At 36.9% G+C, this 20,525-nt stretch overlaps 1 protein-coding gene across 2 annotated transcripts in view; it reads right to left on the bottom strand.

The window, feature by feature from the left end:
• Window positions 1-10,159: 10,159 nt before the first annotated feature.
• The window catches only part of FMN1 (formin 1), a 357,503-nt gene continuing 347,137 nt past the window's right edge, over window positions 10,160-20,525 (bottom strand). For both annotated transcript variants that reach the window (XM_043989842.1, XM_043989841.1), the window contains one exon: window positions 10,160-20,340. In XM_043989842.1, the coding sequence (XP_043845777.1) occupies window positions 20,296-20,340 (45 nt within the window). In that variant the 3' untranslated portion in view covers window positions 10,160-20,295. The remainder of the gene's footprint in view (window positions 20,341-20,525) is intronic.

Here is a 20,525-nt window from a genome sequence, read left to right as displayed (position 1 = left end):
ATCTAGGTCTGCATTGCTGAGGATCAGGGGAAAAAACAAATGGAAGGTAAAGAGAAAGAGTGCCTCCTTGGCAGATCATTCCACTGCCTGGACATACCTGGATAGTGTCATCAAGTCTTTTGCCCATTTAGAGATTATGATGGCACATGGTTTAAGCTATTGGGCTAACCCAAATTCCAATTGCTTCTAAACTGCTTTTCTGTTTTCTCAGCAATTGTTGTCAAATAGCAAATCCTTTCCTATTTGAAGGGTACTTATGAGAGTAATTTATGATCCCAGGTTTGTTAAGCAATGAGTTATTGAGTTATATTGTTTCTTCTTTAGTTTGTTTCACTGATACACTTTATTTTAAACCAATAGAAAGCAATTTTGATGACTACTGCACTACAATATGATTTGGGTTCTGAAAATGGTATTCTCTTAATTCCCCTTTTTCTTGGGGAGGAAGTTTTTATTATATTGTCATGATTCGACCATGAGCAATGAATACCTCTCTATGTCAGTCTATATTTCTTTAAACCAGAAACTTTTAACCTGGAGTATATGAGCTTGTTTTAAAAATATTTTTAAATGGTATTTCAATAAATTGGTTTCCTTTATACACCTATGTATTTTATCTTACATATTTACAAACATCATTCCAAGAAGAGGTCCATAGGTTTTACCAGACTGGCAAATGTTTCCAGGATACAAAGAGGTTAAAAATTCCTGCTTTAAAGAGAGTTTTGTAACTATATATACCCTATAAATGTCTTTGTTGGTTAACTGACTCCAAGATTTTAAAACAAATTTACATTTTGCAGTTATTTTTTAAAAATGCATTTGTATTGCTTTATATCACTAACATTTTATATCATTTTTTATATCACTAACATCTCCCCACTATCCTTCTCTTCTACCCCTCTAATCTTGTATAATAAATAACAAATAAGAAAAGGTTAAAAAATCAGCAAAACTGAGCAGTATATTGAAAGGAAATCCAAATACATGTGTAGGGTACCATACTCATGGACTTCCACTTTGGCAAAAAAGGGGAAGGGTTGGGCTATCTTTTCATATCTCTTCTTTGGAGCCATGTTTGTTCTTTGTAATTTTTAAAAATTCATTTTTTTCCCTGAATAGTATTTCATTCCCCCCATCTATTACATGTAAAGGTAGTTTTCAACATTCATTTTTGTAAGCTTTTGAGTTCCAAATTTTTCTCTCTCTCTTCCTTCCCTCCTTCCTCCCCAAGACAGAAAGCAATCTCATGTAGATTATATATGTCAATCACATTAAACATATTTCTGCATTAGTCATGTTGTGAAAGAAGAATCAGAACAAAAGGGAAAAACCACAAGAAAGAAAAAAACAAACAAACAAAAAGCCAACAACAAATAAAGTAAAAACAGTATGCTTCTATCTGTATTCAGGCTCCATAGTTCTTTTTCTTGATGTGGAGAACATTTTCCATCATTAGGCTACTGGAATTGTCTTGGATCATTGTATTGGTGAGAAGAGCTAAGTCTGTCATAGTTAATCATCAGACAATGTTGCTATTACTGTATATAATGTCATCCTGGTTCTGCTCACTTCACTCAGCATCAGTTCTTGTAAGCCTTTCCAGGTTTTTCTGAAATTAGCCTGCTTATAATTTTTTATAGCACAATAGTATTCCATTTCATAAATCATACTTTGTTCAGCCATTCCCCAATTGATGGGCATTTGATTGTTTTGTGGTTGTTCTTTCTATTTACTTTGTTCATTACAATCAAAAGTGAATCTTAAAGGGAAAAGGACTCACATGTATAAAAAATATTTTTATCAGCTCTTTTTGTGGTGGCAAAGAATTGGAAATCAAGGGAATGCCCATCAATTGGGGAATGGCTGAACAAAGTATGATTTATGAAATAGAATACTATTGTGCTATAAAAAATGCCACCCAACAGTGGGTGTTATTCCAACTCTCACAAAACAAAGGCCAGATGATTACTTAAGAGATAGTGTTGTAGATGGGAGTCATTCATTGACTAGGGGTTAGGCTACATGGCCTCTGAAATCCTTCCCAATTCAGAGCTTTTATGTCAGTTTTGAGTTTCTTTTCTTTTTCTGGACAGTTTATTCAGTATGCCTGATCAAAGTTGCCTGGATACTTTCTCAATTTTATATTCTTTACCATCTAAGTTAGTATTTCCTATGCTGTTCGGAATATAGGCAAACTATTTCACCTCTCAGTGAAGTTTGATGCTCCTTTAACATCTCTTAAATCTTGGGGGCAGCTAGGTGGCTCAGTGGATAGAGCACCGGCCCTAGATTCAGGAGTACCTGAGTTCAAATCCGGCCTCAGACACTTAACACTTACTAGCTGTGTGACCCTGGGCAAGTCACTTAACCCCAATTGCCTCACTAAAAAAAAAACAAAAAACCAAAAAAAACATCTCTTAAATCTCTACCAGAGAAGCCCTGTGGAGAGTAGCAGCAGGCTTCCTAAAGTTATCATCCCTTTAGCCAGATATCATTTTAATAACAAATAAGTTTAGTTACTGAATTTTAAAAAATCTAAATGTTTTAAACTCCTTTCTGTCCTTTCTCCATTCAATTGGGAATTGGACTCTTCACTAAAGGAGGGACTCTCTCTTATGGGGCATCTGTTTTTGTAGTACATAAGCTAATAAAGATAGCAGAAGCCCAGTTAAGAGCCATGGTGAGACTAGCCCTCAGCTTATCACAGGAAGTAAGAATGAGTGAGAGCTTACTATTTTTCCCCTTACTACTCTCAACACATATGGTGGACAAGAATTGTTTACCGGTTCCTGGAGCAGAGGACAGCTCTTGCCAGTCATAGGTGGGTGGGTAAAGCACACATGCTCCTCTCCACCAGAATATGGTTATATTTCATCAAGCAACAGAGTACTGTTGTTTAAGCAAGTTTTTTTCAAACTTTGCAGCAGCAGAATCTTTTAATTTATTTTTTAACAAAAGTTTTATTCACCATTCAAATGAATGAATTTTTTAAAAAATTCAAGAAATGGTTACATTTGCCAAGGTATTGTGATGCTTTACAAACATCTGAACAAAGCATTTATTAAACGTTTACCCTGTGCCAACCAGTGAGCTAAGTACTAGGATACAAATACAAGTAAGCAAGACAGTCCCTTCCCTCAAAGAAGACAACAAATAAAGGAGAGGTAGAAAAGGATAATCCTGACAAGTACCAGATTCCTAGTTTCTAGCAAGCAAGGAGTCCAAGGTGGCTCCAGGGACAGGGTCCAATGTTACTGTGGGGAGGGCAGGAGGTCACAATTATGGCTAGAATGAAAGTAGCATGGTACATTTTACTACCTTTCTACCAATGCTGCAGTCATTATGGTGTCCTATCAAATGTGTGGAGGCAGGGAGGTAGTATGGTGGACAGAGGCAGCAAGGATGAGCAGAGGATAGAATTATGGGCCTTGAATAAGAGACTTGAGTTCAAATATATATATATATATGCCTTAGACACTTATTAGCTGGTTACCTTGAGCAAGTCACTTTAACCTCTGTTTTTTTTTTCAGTTTCCTTAGCTATAAAATGGGGATAACCCTGTCTACCTTGCAGGGTTGTTATGAGGATCAGATGAGATAATATTCATAAAGGACTTAGCACAGAGCCCAGCATATAGTCTGTGTGATATAAATGCTGTTGTTGTTATTATTATTATTATATATACCTCCCACTCCTGACTGGGGCCATGCTATCCTTATTGTAGGCTGGTCCAGTGACCTGATCATCCTTCAATAATATACCCTTCTCCTCTTACATGTCTTTCTCTAGGAACTGTAATCAAAGCAATATTAATATTACCTCTGGAAAAAACATAATCAATTGACCTTCTCTACTACATAATGTCACTTCCTGGTGTCAAAACATGGTTCAATGCTCACCTCATTCACGAAATTTTCCTGTACTTGCCCTACTTGATTCTGGTCACTTTAATATTCAAAAGTTTAAATGCAGTTATGTACATGGGCGTTTATGTATATATATCTATATTATGAGTATTCTAATGTATTCTAAGTAAGGAACTAGGAAGAATCAGAATGAAAGATGTCATTCAAAAATGTATGCTCCTTTGTAGTTCATTTGGGTACTTATAATCATTTAAAAAATCATACTATGTTACAAACATATGTTAAAACAATACTAGTTTTATTCCATAAATTTAAAATAAATTTAAAAAATTTTAAGGTATGCTCAACAATCATGAACTGGTCTTGTGGTGAGAGTGAAGGGTAAACAATCAATAATGTATGTGCTGCCCTGGTATTCTATTGATGTTGGAAAAAAGTTAGGAATACTCACAGCTCATTGGGTGGAACTCCTGTGATGAATTATTTTAGAAGGACTTGAAAGAGAGTCACACAGGACATGCAGGCATGGATTGATTAAAGTCTGCATTGTTCAAGAGAACATCCCCATTCCATGAACCCATAGAAGTACAGAATTCAAGAATTAGAAGGATCCTCAGTGGTCATCTAGACCAACTCACACTGAAAAAGGAAGGAATCCCCACTGTAACATACCCAACAATTAGTTATCTAGATTCTACTTGAAGCTTTCCAGTGAGGTGGGGTTCACTATCTAATAAGATAGCTTCTTCATAATTGTACTTGTTAGAAAGTTTTTCCTGACATTGGATCCAAGTTTGCTTTTTTCTATCCATTCCTTCCAGTTCTTCTCTTTAGGGTCTAAAAGGATAACTCAAATCTTTCTTCTACATGACTAGCTTTCAAATACTTAAACATAGAGATCACGACCTGTTCTTGAATTCATCCTGGTTCTTTGTAATTACTGCCTCCTTTTCTAGATGTTCTAGAAACCATCTGACCATTTCCTTAAATGATTTGTTTTAGAATTTTCACAGGAATATTATGTTAGGCCTATGGTATGCAGAGACTATTTTCTTTTCTTAATAACAAATTCAAGACATTTGCTCATCTACATGGTATTATTTCTATTTTCTCATGTCAGTGGCACTGACAATAGTTCAGCAGTCAGTTAATTCATCTTGATCAGATGACTTGAATTCATTAAGGGCAGCTAGGTGTTCTCTTGTTATGTCCCTTTATGCATTGATTATCAACTTCCTATTAGGCATTTTTTTAATTTATAGTGCAAAAAACAGAAGCAAAACAGCTTGTCTCTCTACCAGCAAGGTTGTATTTTATGTCCTTAATTTATTTTTTAAAATGATGTTGAAGCAATATAGTAAGATGATCTGCTGTGAATGACTTGGTTATTTTTAGCAATGCAATGATCCAAGATAACTCTGAAGGTCTTATGAAAAATGTGATCCATCTACAGAGATAGAACTGGTGGTATCTGAATACAGATTCAAGCATACTTTTTTGTTAGTTTCTTTATCTGAAGTTTCATTTTTATCTGTTTTCTTTCACAACTTGGCTAATGTGGAAATGTTTTTGCATGGCTGCTCGTGTATAGCTTATATTGAATTGCTTGAATTCTTGGAGGGGAGTAGGGAGGGAGGAAGGAAGAGAATTCAGAGCACAAAGTTTTTTTTTTAAATTGATGTCAAAATTTGTATTTTACACATAATTTGGGAAAATAAAATTCTAAAAATGATGTTGAATACACTCCAATTGGGTAAAAAAAAATCATTAGTTACCATTTTGCTAGACATCCCTGGGCAATTTTGAGCATTGCAGGATCCAACTCTGTTGCTGAAATATCCTCTTCTGTGGTAAGGACATTGTTCTCCCATCTAAGAAATATTTCAAGGCTGATTCATTCCATGGTTACTTCCAGATGACAAAGCAAACATATGAGAGAAAGCAATGAGGCATTCATTGAGCCTGCTTGCCCATACTCAGCATTTCCCATATATTTCCCAGGTATATAAATCCAATTCCATTTCACATCTCATCTCACATTATGCTGATGAAGCCTCCTCCAACCTATAAGACCCATAGGAAAAAAAAAAAAGAAAACCTGTTAGGTATTCTTTAAAATCTTGTATTATATATAAGCCACATTCCTTGAATCTGGACCTTACAACCAGTGCTTTAACTTTCTCAGAAATAGTGGCAATTCAAATTCTATTTTGGAGATAATAGAGTCATGAGTGGCCCCAGGGTGAATGAAGCTTTGTTCCAAGGTGTTGACATAGTTGAGGATGCTTTCTTCCATACCTCACAGTCCTATCTTGTCCTGTATTTCCCTGGGACCTCCTTTCAGACTGCTATGACTATAAAGTTGCTCTTGCCATGAGACCCTTCTCTCAGGGTCCCTATCTCCCTTCTAATCTGTGATGGGATAGTTTTTCTGGGGGGCATGTCACTTCATCCTCTAACAGGACCATATCCATGATCATATGGTCCTCTATGTCACCCAATGCCCACATTTTTGCCCTAGATGAAATAATTCCTACTTATGGGTCTGGGTGGAGCTTTTAACAGAAGATTGTGTCATAGACACGTGCTTACTTGGACTAACAGAACTTTAAGAGAACAACATTGTATAAAATAAGCATAAGGAATATAAATAAAGTCTTATCACTCATTTTACAAGAAAAAAACAAAACAGGGTAGTGGTGGTAATAGGAGTTTGAATATATTCCTATGCATTTCTTTTTGGAGTGTGTTAACTCTGTTGTGCCTGTATTTGTGAAGAGGGTAGGAATTCAGTAAAATACATATCAATCTTTAATTGACTTTTCAGCCATGAACACAGTTCAAAATAAGAAGAGAAGAGAAGAGGAGGAGAGGAGAGGTTGTTTATATCCTAGGAATAGAACTTTGGCATCACATGTATCTTTGTTTTCTCCTTCAAATTTTACAACATTATGGTAGTGTTGACCTCTAAGGTAAGAGACATTCCTGCTTAGGAAAGCAGCTGCTGGGAAATCATTTGAGGGTCAAAGATAAAAGAGAGAAAAAGGAGGACTTTTGGGATGCACATTTGTAAAGTCAAAAATTTATTGATTTCTTCCATAATGTTGGGTGGGGATAGGAAAAGGGTGGGATGGGGCAGAGAAACAGCCTATCTGGTATTGATGTAGTTGTTAATAGAGTTTAGTAATTAATACTGTGGAGGTCAACAGATAAGTATCAAAGAATATAAAACTACTTGAGTTAATTTTGTTCAATTTGACATCAGAGAAAGAATCTTCATGTTGACTATTATAAATACCCAAATTAACTATAGAGGACCTATGATGAAGAAATGCATTATCTGCATCCAGAGAAAGAACTGATAAATAGAAGTATGTATTAAATGATTTTATGTGTGTATGTGTGTGAAGTGTGTGTGTAAAGTGGTAACCATCTGTAAAGGGGGGAGAAAGGAAGAAAAAAGGGAAAATTACATGATAATTTTAATATATATTTAAAAGGAATAGCAAGTTGTACTTAATAGATTTTTTTGTACTTAATAGATTTGCAGTTCCATGTGCAATCATCTTTTTTTTCTATTCTACTATGTTTTGGAAATGCTTGTTTTATGTCTTAAATTCAGAATAAAATAAAAAAATATTTAAAGAGGAAGGAATCTTGAAGGGAAGATGTTAAATTCAGGCATGGGAAGTGATCTAGAACATGACTGGATCCTAAAAATAACCATTAATAAATTGATGTCAACTTGGAAGGAGGCCTCTCAGTAATGTCTCAGTAATCTTTCCTTTGCTCTTTGATGTTCAACACTTTTATCAATCACTTGGAAAAAGCCACATATGGAATGCTTTTCAGATTTGCAGATGACACAAAGAAAAGACACTTAACATAACTAGATGACACTGTCAGGATCCCAAAAGGTCACCACAGACTATAATGTTGGGATTAATTAGATCAGATACAATTTAATCCGTATTTCTGTCCAGAAATATCCACTTCCTGAGCATAAGATAGGGATGCATGGTCAGGCAGTAGTTTGTCTAAAAAGACCCTGAGGCTTTAGCGGTCTTTGACCTCAGCATATCAATTCGAAAAAGATATATGTGATTTTATGTTGCATTGAGAGGCATAGTGTCCGAGACTGGGGAGATATAGTTCCATTATAGACAGTTCTGGATGAGACAGCTAGCTGTTCATTTCTAGATGCTACATTTTGGGAAATACATTGATAACATGGTAGAATATCTAGAGGAGGACAACTAGGATAGTAAATGCCATCAAGATCCTGCCATATGCAAATCAGTTGCAGGGCTGAGGGAGGCTTGGCCTGGAGAATAGAAGACTTTGAGGACATGGTGGCTTCAATTACTAGAAGAATTACATGATTCTTCAAGTACTAGAAGAACTGCCATTTGGGAGAGGGATTAGAATTGTTCTGCTTGGTCCCAAAGGAAAGAAGAGCATTGGGTGGAGGTTGCAAAGATGCAGACTTAGGTCTGATGAAATTTTGAGCTATCCAAAAATGGAATGGGCATCAGCCCATCATTGGGAGGAAATGTTTTTTCTCCTCACTGGAAGTTATGTTGTCATGGTAATTCTTATTCAGGTGCACATAGACCAAGAGGGCTCTGAGTCTCTTTCGACTTTAAGAAGATGGATCTCAGAATCATAAAGGAGTTGTCTAAATGCAGTGGGAAAAGGGAGAATATGGAGAAGTCTGCAAAACATTTTTTTTTCATGTTGGGAAATTATGGTCTACACACAAACTTTATTCTCTGCCTTCCTGATCTAATGGAAAGTTTCTGCATCATTCCGAGGGTGGTGCAGAAAAATAAGAAAATGAATTCTTATAACTCAACCCACCCTTGCCTATTTTTATACCAAGTTATCTAGGAGGAAAAGCTATAATTTGGATGAAGTATAGAGGAAACATTTCCACAATTTGTAAGACATTTCTCCTCGGACTTTGAGTGCCATGGAGATTTTCCTTCTGCCAAAAGATACTCAACAATTTCCCCCAATATCCTTCCTGGTTCTTAAGGGTTGGTCATCAAACATTCATTAGGTTGCTAGAATCAATATCATTTGGTATCATTTTAGTATTCTGGTGTCTCAAGTTCCTAACTATAAGCTAGGTTTTTACTCTGCCTTCACTAACACAATTGTGTATCTGGAGAAAAAGGAAGATGCCTTAATTTTTTGAGGGGAAGATAGTATGATGGAACAAGAATAAGGCTAGGAGTTAGGAGACCTGGGTTTCAGTCTCATTGAATTTATATAACTTCTTTATATGATCTTGGGCAATTTATGTAACTTCTCTGGTACTTAATTTCCTTATTTGTAAAATAAAGGGGTTGGACTAGATGACTTGTAAGATATCTTTCAAGTCCATGATTTTATGACTAAGATTTCTTAGAGATAGAATAGAAATCTTTCTTCAATGGTAATTAGTTGTCAATTTAATGAGTATCTTTAAATATGGTGGGATATCTTTTGCTGTGCCTCTTAGATCAAATACACTTTTGTTAAATTTAAATATGATAGCTTATTGTTCATAAAATTAACCCAATGTATGCTTTTATTGCAAAGTTTTAACATAATTTCTTTTTGTCTTATGCCACAATATATACATTTTCTCCCATTCCTACATGCATGAACTTTTGAGTTTCCAACTCCTGTTTCTCATCTCAGGTCCACAATTTTATTATTCAGGATAGAGGTAGCCTTTAGAATATGATGGGGCTCGGTTGGTGTTTAATCTTGACTGCTGCTACAGGCAAACCATTTGTGGCTACTGAGTTAGACAGAATACAGAGAAAGCAAAGATGCAGATTCTTTTTTTTTTCCCCATGGGCAATGACACTTGCCCAGGGTCACAGAGCTAGTAAGTGTTCAAGTGTCTGAGGCTGAATTTGAACTCAGGTCCTCCTGAATCCACGGCTGATGCTTTATCCACTGCGCCACCTAGCTGTCCCTAAGATGCAGATTCTTAACAAAAATGTGTAAGGTGGAAAGAAAAATGGAAATGGTGAACTTTCTTAGATTCACTTAGGTGGTAAACAGGGGGTTATAGAAGTAATGGGCATAAGTTATGATTGAAAGTACATAGGCATTCTTGGTAAGCTACAAGTTACTCATATTTATAAGCTACTGTTTTAAATGAAAATAGAGAACAAATCTGTACTACAAACTTGGAACACATGAAAACATTTATTAAAATAACCTTAGGAAATTTACATCTCTAAGCCATAAATGTAGTTTTATGCAAATTCAAAAAAATATAGGTTCTATCTCTTAAAACAAATTAAAAGAAGGCTAAAATATTAATAGTATGAATAACACAGGATAAATAGCTACATTAGAGATAGAATTCTTTGAGTAGACAATCTATAATTTCTAACCAATATATTTTACATACAAAAATACACTTAATATGGTGAATAGCAGTGTAAAGGAGGAAAATATATATCTATATTTTCATTATATACAAACCAACAATGGTTCCTTCACCCTTTCTTTTTAAAAATAAATACTTCATTTGGTTGCAAAGGATGTTTACAAATCCAACTCATAAGCTTTTCTCAGCTTTTACAAAATTAAATGTGCAAATATAGATTAGAAATACATATACATTTAACATTTTTTTTTGTTTTTGTTTTTTTTTAGTGAGGCAATTGGGGTTAAGTGACTTGCCCAGGGTCACACAGCTAGTGAGTGTTAAGTGTCTGAGGTCAGATTTGAACTCAGGTACTCCTGACTCCAGGATCGGTGCTCTATCCACTGCGCCATCTAGCTGCCCCTACATTTATCATTTTAAAGGAAATGTACCTGAATCCAATTAGCTTATTAAGTTTTTAACTATTTAAAATCATGTAAGTTTGATTTTTTAAATAATTATTCCTCCTCTTACCCAAACTGTGCCATAACTTTTACTAAAATTCATGTCTAACTCAAATGAAAAGCCAAGTAGGACTGGAGTAGGATAGGTTATATTCATTCCCCCATTAAAATAAAATAGGTCTTTATTTTTTTTGCTTCATTTTTAAAGCCAGATCAAAAATTTTAAAAAGTCAGATCAATGAAAATTCCCACCCCCCATTTGTTTTCCTGCTTTTTTTGTGTGTATATGAAGGCATGCTTAGTATGAGGAGGTCTCCAGAAGAGTTGAGGCAACATTAACCCTATCAAGCGGTACAACACTGTAGAATTTACCAGGTCAATAATTATCATGTGGACATCCTTTGGAATGAAAGATGTTGCTAGGGAGAAGGAATGAGAACTGAAGTGCAGGGCATGAGGGGATGGAGCAGAGATAGAAGGGGGCAGTTATTTATGATAGGAAGAGATGGAAAGAACTGAGACTTGGAGAGATTATAAAGGTAAAGAAATAATAGCTATAGAGCACAGGAGAAAGGATGGTGGTGGAAGAAGCATCAAAAGGGAATAAGCAAAATGAAGTAAATTACTAATGACTAAAAAGAGTCTTGGAAATTTAATGTGATATGATCAGAAAAACTGGAAGTAGACCAGTAAACATGTTCCTTTAACGGACTCATCAAACCAAACATAGGTCAATTTCATTTTGGCTTCTGCCATTTCAGCACATTTCCAGGAGGTGATCAACATAAAAGACAATAGGGTATTCAGGGCACTCTTTGGTCCCCACCTCACAGAGTTTACACATTACATCTCACTGCAGAGATCTCACTGATCAGAGATGACTTCTCATTGCAGAGAATGTACGAAAAACCATTGGGCCACTAAAAGTTTATTGTCTGAAATATCTGTGTTGGCTCTACCCAGTTTTCCATATGCTCCATTTCCTATCTCACCCCATCCTCTCACTACCACTCACCATCTCTTAGTTCTCAGCTAAGAGAATATAAGCATCTAGGAAGAACAAATACACTTGATTCTCCAGATACAGGATCCCATGAAAATGAAACTTAGAAAGACCTAGATATGAGAAGCCAAGTTTATTACATCTTTTCAGGTCCACTTCCTGATTTCTCTTAAAACCTATGCCTGTTTCATTTAGTTCCTAGGCACGTAGGCCAGTGCTTGTTTTCCTGGCTAAGGCACAGGCCCCTCTGATTCAATTTGGAGCCACTGATCCCCACTGCTAGCCTACTGAAACTAAAGTCAAAAAAGAGAAATTGAGCATTAATTGTTAGTTAGAAAATTCCTGGGGGGAAAATTAACTAAACAACCATTCTTCCCTTACTGTAAGTGTATTTCAGAATACATGTCTTTTACTGAATACTTATCATGATTTTAAAATGAAGCTTCTATATGAGGATTCTATTGTTTATGCCTTGCAAAATTGCTGATACAGAGAATTATAATGCCCAAAGGGAAGGTGAGACCTTGCAAGGATATCTAAGCATTTGTTTTGTTACCAAGAGGTAGAACCAAACCTATGTCACACTGTACCAGTAAGGAGAGTTTGAGAAAAATGTCTATCAAACAGTGTTATAAGAACAAGAAATGGAAACTCTTGATTTAGGCACATCATAATCTGGAGGGAATCATGTTTTGAAAAAAAGCAAGGTAGCAATTCTATATATGTCAAAAATAAAAGGTAAAAACTGAACTGTTCATGCTTTCCCCAAACAGGTCTTACATATAAAAATTTTAATAGAGCTTTTAGTTCCTTCATGGAAAGAGGAAGGTACCCAGAAAACTGCTACTCATCTTCATTCTATATCTCTTAACGGAATGAAGACCAAATAGTGGAGAAGATATTATGCATATCTGACCAATGTTTTTCTAGAGGTTTATATGTGAAAATCCACTCAAAGAGATTCCCCTGTGCCCAATTATTTGTAGGAACCACCTTTTTATTTTGGAAAGTTGAGCCTGGAAAATCAAAGTTGACGGCTGAATAGATAAAACTGCTTATAGTCCATGAGATGTTAATAGTAGGAAAACATCAGTGAGAACAGAGGAAAGTATGTTGAACTTTGCTAGGGCTGGCTGTTGACAAACCACTATTCATGCATTCCTGAAAATGTTTTCGTGATCCCTTTGCTTGATATGCTAAGTATACAATAATGTATTGGCAACTCATGCTCCAATCTTGAAGAAATGCTTAGTCTATATTTAGGTATTCTCTTTCTTCAGGGTGATGGTTTCCCCCATTTTTACACAGGTAGGATTATGGGAGGTATTTTTTAGCCTGGGTGATGACCCACATGCAGAGGAATATGTTAGTCTTATACTAAAGGCTGCCAAATTCCTTGGGGGCAAGCTAACCAGAAACTGTAGATTCACTGACATTTTGCTAGCACACTTGTATCAAGTTTCACACAATGCATAAAAAAATAGCCTACGGAAATATTTTGATCAGGCTAAGATCAAAGGACAGACCCAAGCATTCTTAGCATTTTGGAGAAGATAGGAAATAGGAAATTTTATGAGAAGGTGGTGTGGCAAGATAAATGGGCAGATTCACCTATCACTTTGTCTAAGAATTGAAATCAATTCTATCTTCCCTAACACATTGAATGCAGAAAATATTTATTAACAAATGCTTCTAAGATAAAATGTGCAATTCTATCCTAAGCTAGTTTTTACTAAGTACTGAAGTAGACTATAAAACACCGGAGTAAATTCTCTGAGAAAAGGGAATAAGGAGTAAGAGGAAAAAAATATCTTTGAGGTAGGTCATCAAAGAGTCAGTCAAGTCAATTATTTGCTATAGGTTCAGGAGCCAGTAAATGGAAGGACAAGGAGACACAGCTTGGGAGGAGGAGTGAAATAACAAAAGGGGTACAGGTATTAGAGAAGTGAAGTGTGGGATGTTTTCCTGTCTTCTCCATTGGTTACTTATCCTGCACAACTGTTGGAAAAAGAAAGCTTTATAGCTGGTTTGGCTGAGTATGAAACATCTCTTGTTGGCTTGATCTTACTTGTATTTTCTAATGCCTCACTTTCATAAAAAAACTTTAATAATTTATATGTCCTTTGAAAAATCTGTATCACTGTTGATTAGGAATATTAAGCAGAAAAAAATAAGCCTACTGAAATGGCTTCAAGTTTGATATACTAAAAGCATCTTAAATTCAGTAACTTCCAACAAGGCGTTGATTTAGGAGAATGTGAGATTTTTGCTACTTCTTGGGAGGGAAATAAAAGTTGTGAAATAGGAATTCAGTGCCTTGAACAAGGTGTCAACGGCTGACAGGGTGTATGGAAATATCATTTTTGCCATTGCTCAATAACATGAAGAACTTGCCTCCTTGTCACTCAGAATGACTGTGCCTGGAATCAATTGCAAATAGAGTTGCAAATAGCATGTAACATAGATATAAAAGAATGATCACTTATTGGCTCCTATTTTTGAAGGTGCTTTTTCCCCATGTACAACTCTTGGCCAATGATGAGGGAAGTTTTTAAGCAGATGGAATTATTTCTCTATGTGGCTTGAAATTGGAAATCTATCCAACAACAACTTTGGTTATTTTGCATTTTGAAAAGACTCAAAGTAGCCATGTGTGCTGAACTCCAGATCATTTTGACCATATGGGACTTATTTCATATGCATGTCAACCCTAGGGGTTCTTTGGGATAGGGTTGGGGCAAGTTTCATATTGTGACAAAGAAATAAAGAGAATTAAATCAATAGTTCAGTTCTGTTTCTTACATTCACTGCCTCATCCCATTCTCCTACTAAATCAAAGTTTCTAAAGGTCAACTGACTGCTATCTGAAGCATGGTCATTGGACTTTATAATCTATCTGTGGTCCAAGTCCTCTGGATAGTCCACATTTTTACAAGCTACTCCTGAGGTAGCCATAGTTAGAATGTAGGCCAATTAAAAAAAATCAAAAGAGAACACCTATTTAAGGAAGAAATTCTAGTATAATCTTGAAGGGTTCTCTGTTCACCTTAAATGTTATTTATTTTCTTTGTTGACCATAATATTGTTTTTGCATAACAAAGACTCTAGTATGAAATTCAGTGCTCAATAATCACTAATTATTTATAACATTCCATTAAAAATAGAGCCCAGCCTGGAAATGCTGAAAATTAAAACAAAAAGGCTTATTGCAAACCAACATGCCAGGAAAGAGGAGATAGGAAAAAGAGATACCACTGTATCTGGGTGAATGCTCATGAAATTCACCTACACTTGTGATAAATACAAAAACTTAAAATGACTTCAGGGATATATCTTCCTCCTCTCATTCTCTTGCCAATGCCACATTTCCATTTTGACAACATTAGTCCAATAACATGGACTCAAACTTGACTCCACTGTCTATTAGGATGGATTTGAGGTAAATCTGGTCTTACAAATTTAGGATAAAGTTCAGGGCTTGATCTTGAAATTTTTCTTTGGACTGCTGAATGGTATCAATTTAAAAAGATCTATTCTACCTCTTTGTTTTGAGATGATAGCATTTTTGGAATAGAGAGGACATCTAAGGAGTTCAATTATTTTTTCTTAATGATGTAGAAAGTGGAGTCTAGGAAGGATGTTCTGTCCAATGTCATATAACAATTAATGGCAGAACAAGGTCTCAGACTCAGGTTTTTTAAACTCCCAGTTCAGGGCTTTTTGCATTGTAATATGTTGCTTTGCCTTTGTAAATAGACTTTTCAAAAGGAATTAAGTTTTCACCATCCTAAGCATTTCACATCTAGACTATAAACAGTTCATATTTGCTTACATGGATGGTTCAAACAGGGGTTGGAGACTATTCTGCTCAGAATCATCAGGTAACCACAACTGTTTAAATTCATGACTAACATAAGATGAGATCTCACATATCTCACTATTGGGATTTTTTCTACCCACTGTTTGTTTGTTTTTGTGGGGGTAATGAGGGTTAAGTGACTTGCCGAGGGTCACACAGCTAGTAGATGTCAGGTGTCTGAATCCAGATTTGAACTCAGGTCCTTTTGAATCCAAGGTTGGTGCTTTATCCACTGTGCCACCTAGCTGCCACCTACCTGCTGTTTATGATTAAGGACTAATGGTTGGTACAAACCCCACAGGATAACCAAGTCCTCTGGTATCCTGCTTCTTTTATTCCAAGTAGAATCTTAGAGTTTGCCCTATCTTTGTACGACCTAAGATTTATCTTATCTTTCTGCTCTATACTTTTATACCATAAACCATAAATCATAAGAGAAAGCAAGTAATGGTAACTTCTAGGGAAGCAATAAAAAACTACCTGAAACAGGAAGCAAAATCTATGGTGAGATTTGTAAATCATAGGCAAATCATTATTCAAGGACATTTGTAGCTGTCCTATTTCATCTACAACTAGTCCTTAGGAAAATAACAGTGACCAATCATTCCATCAATATCATTAAAGTTCTAAAGTCATCCATAGCCCCCCCCCCCTGCCATGTAGCAATTTTTTCTCATAATAAATGTACATTTCCCAATTCTTTAGTAGTAGGCTAAGAGATCTTTTTTTGGGGGGTGGGGAAATGAGGGTTAAGTGACTTGCCCAGGGTCACACAGCTATTAAGTGTCTGAGTCTGGATTTGAACTCAGGTCCTCCTGAATCCAGGGCTGGTGCTTTATCCACTGGGCCACCTAGCTGCCCCCTAGGCTATGAGATCTTAATGTAAAAGTGGTTACCTCACTGACAGCACTCCACAGAAACCACGAAAGGTAGAAATGGTCTTAAAGATCACCTAGTCTAACCTCAAACACTGCAATGATTTCTGTATATTCATTGAAAAATCATAAGTACTCACTCTCTTTGCTAAGCTAGGATTCATTTCAGTTGGGAAAATGCAAGCTATAATAGCACCAGAGGGTTTTTCCTCTGTTGTTCCCTAGATTTCACATGTTTTTCCCCTTGCCTTGGGTGTCCTAGTGATTTGCTATGGGTCTCTGAAGGCACGTTCTATAAACAGGGTTCAGTTCTTGTTGGATGGGATGATTGTCATGATTGACCATTTTTTCTCCATGCTTTGTCACCAAGTATTGAGATGCTAGGTTGTGAAATGCCATCTAGTACTCATATTTCCATTCTTGTTTACTCACACTTTTTCCTCTTTCCTTTTCAACTTGGGTTAGAAGTCTATATGTAAGAGCCCACCTTCTAACATTCTTCATAATATGATGCAGGTTATTCTGTGGCCTGTTATACCTTTGTTGCCATTGTACCTGGATGGGCAGTAAGCATCATAGACATGCCTGGCAATCAATACTTATTGCAACTTTTTTTTGGTAAGAATCTGCACTTCAGTAAATATGCAGCCTCAGAATTCATGGTGCCAAGAAGTTGGCTACAAGGATATTAGCATTCTCCTTAGGTAAGTGGGGGCTTCCTTAGAAGAAGATTATCTTACGGGTTCCTAAGGGGATGATCACATTTGACCCTTTGATCTGGTTGTTGAATGCTGGATCTGGTTGATCAGGTCAGGGTAGTTACTGCCAATTTGCCCTTTCTACTGGGGTGAGGGAGGGTTGCATATGTGGATCCAGTTCCATGCCCACTCCAGGGATAGGAAGATATGCTATTGTTAGCAACTCCTTCTCTTGGAAGTATGTAGACATTTCCACTAAAGAGTGGGTAAGGAATTTAGCAGCTGTGATAGCCCCCTCCTCTTTGGAAATGTCCAGTGTTCTAGAAAGTTTCCCCTTGTTCTTCCTCAAGAATCTGATCATTTTGGGGTAGCCACATGCATGAACACACACAAACATATCGATCAATAATGGATTTGGTTGTTTCAACTGTCATGATGGCCTACACTTCCACTTCTTTGATCATAAACTCATCTGCTGATTTCTGGGCGTTAGGCAAAACAGAAGTATCTCTATGCCAGAGAAATTTTAGGAACCCTGCTATACGTCCTTCAGCCTCAGTTATATTACAGTGTGCTCGTTTAGAAGGGCCTCACTGGTCACACTTGCTCTAGGTCTCTTGCATTAATTAGCAGCTGACATTTATAGGTTGACTATGAGTTAGAGATTCAACTTGTGCTACTTGGAATAAATAATTGGGGCTCCTTTTAGCCTGAGACCTCTTTTCAATGGTTAATACACCACCAAACTTGGGAAAGGTAATAAAGATGAGACAATAGTGGTATGTAACACTAATGTGATGTGCTACATTGGCTGGAAGCAGCCAGGCCATCAGTCTTTATCATTGGCAGCAGGAGAAAAGCAAAACCCTCTCACTGTCTCAGTATTTTTTTTTCCTATCAATTTCTATTGCTTCAACCAAGACAAAGGTAGGACTACCAGTATCTTGGGCTGCATAACTCTCAGTTCAGCTACTCACTTGTTCTCTTCCAGTCCCTAGCTGTTTGGAATGATGTGCTTTTGGGGGGAACATGACAATTCTAATTGCCTTAAAGGATTTGTTCTTTTCAACATCTTACTTCTTGGTCTGGGGCATCCCTCCAGCAAGAGTGGACTCAGTCCAACTATGTAGTGATTTTCCTTCTGCAATCCTCTCTCAAGTTAAAATTTACAATCTAGACAGAATGCTGCTAAGCTGCTTTCCTTGGGGAAAATGGACACTCTTCTTCCACATGTGAATGTTAGGAAGAACTCACAACAGGACCTTTGTTTTAAATGGGTCACTACTTTCAAATTTATTAGTTGATAAACTCCCAGGGATCTCATCACCTCCGAGTGAGACAGAATAGGAAACATCAGAACCCAGTGATAGAAAGCTCTTTAACAAGGAAGTCAAATGTGACTTTCAAAGTTCTGAATACAATTTTTACCTTGATTGTCCTAGCACTTTATTTGAGGGTACAAAAAGCTAATCATTTCCCTTTTTTTTGGAAGCTTAAAGAAAACAACTAGCACCCTTGTGAATATAGTTCTTATGCTTTGATTTGACCTTCATAATGAATTAAAAAAAAACCTTAGAGATTGAAACTGTATTAAGGATGAGGTGGTATTTTTACTAGATGCTTCTATTTGCAGCAGTTCCTGAAGGGGCTGCTTTGACTGGCAGGTTTGTGGGGACCATACAATGGAGACAGTCGGGAACCTGATGAGGAGGAACACTATGGGAGCCTGAGGAGAAGGGTAATGGATATCAGAGGCAGTAGGGATGGAAAAGGCACTCAGGGGGTATTGCTTGCTTCTAGATGCACCTCTACTGATGAGCAGAAGCTTTACTGCATTCCTAGAAACATCACCTACAGCCTCTCCCTAATTTTCTCCCTGTCCTATGCTTTCTGCCTGAGAACCAAAGGGCAAACAAGGGTAAAAGTCAGGTCAGGGGAAGGGCTCCAAGATGGGTTTCCCCTGGGCTCACAACTGTATCATCATGGCTCTTGTCCCAGCAGCTACTCTTAGTTTCTCAGGTTCATAAAACAAAGCAAAACAAAACTATCCATTCAAGAGTAGCCTACTTGAGGCTTATCCATTTTTTTCTTTTGAATGTGAAGTTCTTTTCTTCTGTGCTCATTTATTTCTACACTGAGGATCTCTATCTGTCACAAACATCACTTCTTAGTGAAAAGGTTTTCATATCTGACTCCTGATCTCTTTCGATACAGGGGCAAGAAGAATCCCAGGGATCTCCAGGCACTTCCTAACAAAACTGTTCTGGCAGCAAAATCTAGCCTGGGGAAAATAGCACTGATGTCAGGGGGTTCTGTGGCATCAACAATCAGATGCCAGTCTAAAATGTAAAATGTACTTGCCACTTATTCTTTTCCTGACAAACAATGAATTTGATCCTCAGCCTGTTCTGGTTATTTTTGGTCTTCTGGGAGTTGAGTTTGTAGAACACCAAATAGTTATCATGCTAAAACAAGGGAATTAACTTAGTATAGGCCAATTACCTGGAGTCATTAGTCATTCTCCTAGGAAAATGGATATTATGGCTACTTCTTTCCCTCCCCACCAGTGTGCAAAAAACCTCTTAACCTGGGATATTTACAGTCTTGGGTCTCTAAAAATAGTTATAGTAAAATAATGAAATACAGGGTATATTATGTATAAAAATCTTCAACCCTTCCAAGGAGAAGGATGCATATTCTTTCCAACATGATTAAAGTAGGGCCAACCATCAAAGTAGCAGGGAGTGAAGACCAAGGCTTAAAATCTTATAGGGCAGGTGTTTTCATAACAGCATCTGTCCTCTTTCATGTGTTGCAATATGCACATCAAGCTCCAGTCAATAAGCCTTGAATAGACGTAGTGCATCCATTAGTCACTGAGCAGAGGGGACCCCTTTGGATTACCCCCAGGTGTAGTTACCATAATTCTTTCTAATGTACTTGTAAACAGCTTCTCATTGTTCCTCTGGCTTCTTAAGGTTCTTCCTTTGCAAAGTCCTAGAGAGCTTTCCTTGGATAATTTCAGGAAAAGTAGAGCAAGGCAAATATTTGGTAACCAAGTCTTCTACCAAGTGCTCGCCAGGACACTGGTCATACTATAAAGCATCATGCAAGGTATCATGTCCCACTGTCATCATTTTCACATGTCTCTTTTCAGTTGGTGGTCACACTGGCTTCCTTTTGACGCAGTCTTTCTTTCTGTTGTTTAAGAAAAAAATGAGTTTATTATCATTCCTTTCTCTAATTTTCCATCTGTTCTCAAATTACAACAAGCATGTGGTCTAGAAGGCTGTGTTGAATTGTCTGAAACATGCCAAAGAGATGAGTGTCTATCACTCTTTCCTACTGTACTGTCATCATCCTTACCCCTTGCCTACCCCACC

The sequence above is a fragment of the Dromiciops gliroides genome, chromosome 2 (genome assembly GCF_019393635.1).
Source record: "Dromiciops gliroides isolate mDroGli1 chromosome 2, mDroGli1.pri, whole genome shotgun sequence".
Taxonomy (NCBI): domain Eukaryota; kingdom Metazoa; phylum Chordata; class Mammalia; order Microbiotheria; family Microbiotheriidae; genus Dromiciops; species Dromiciops gliroides.
Note: the sequence above shows the minus strand (reverse complement) of the source record. Positions and strands in the feature narration are given on the sequence as shown.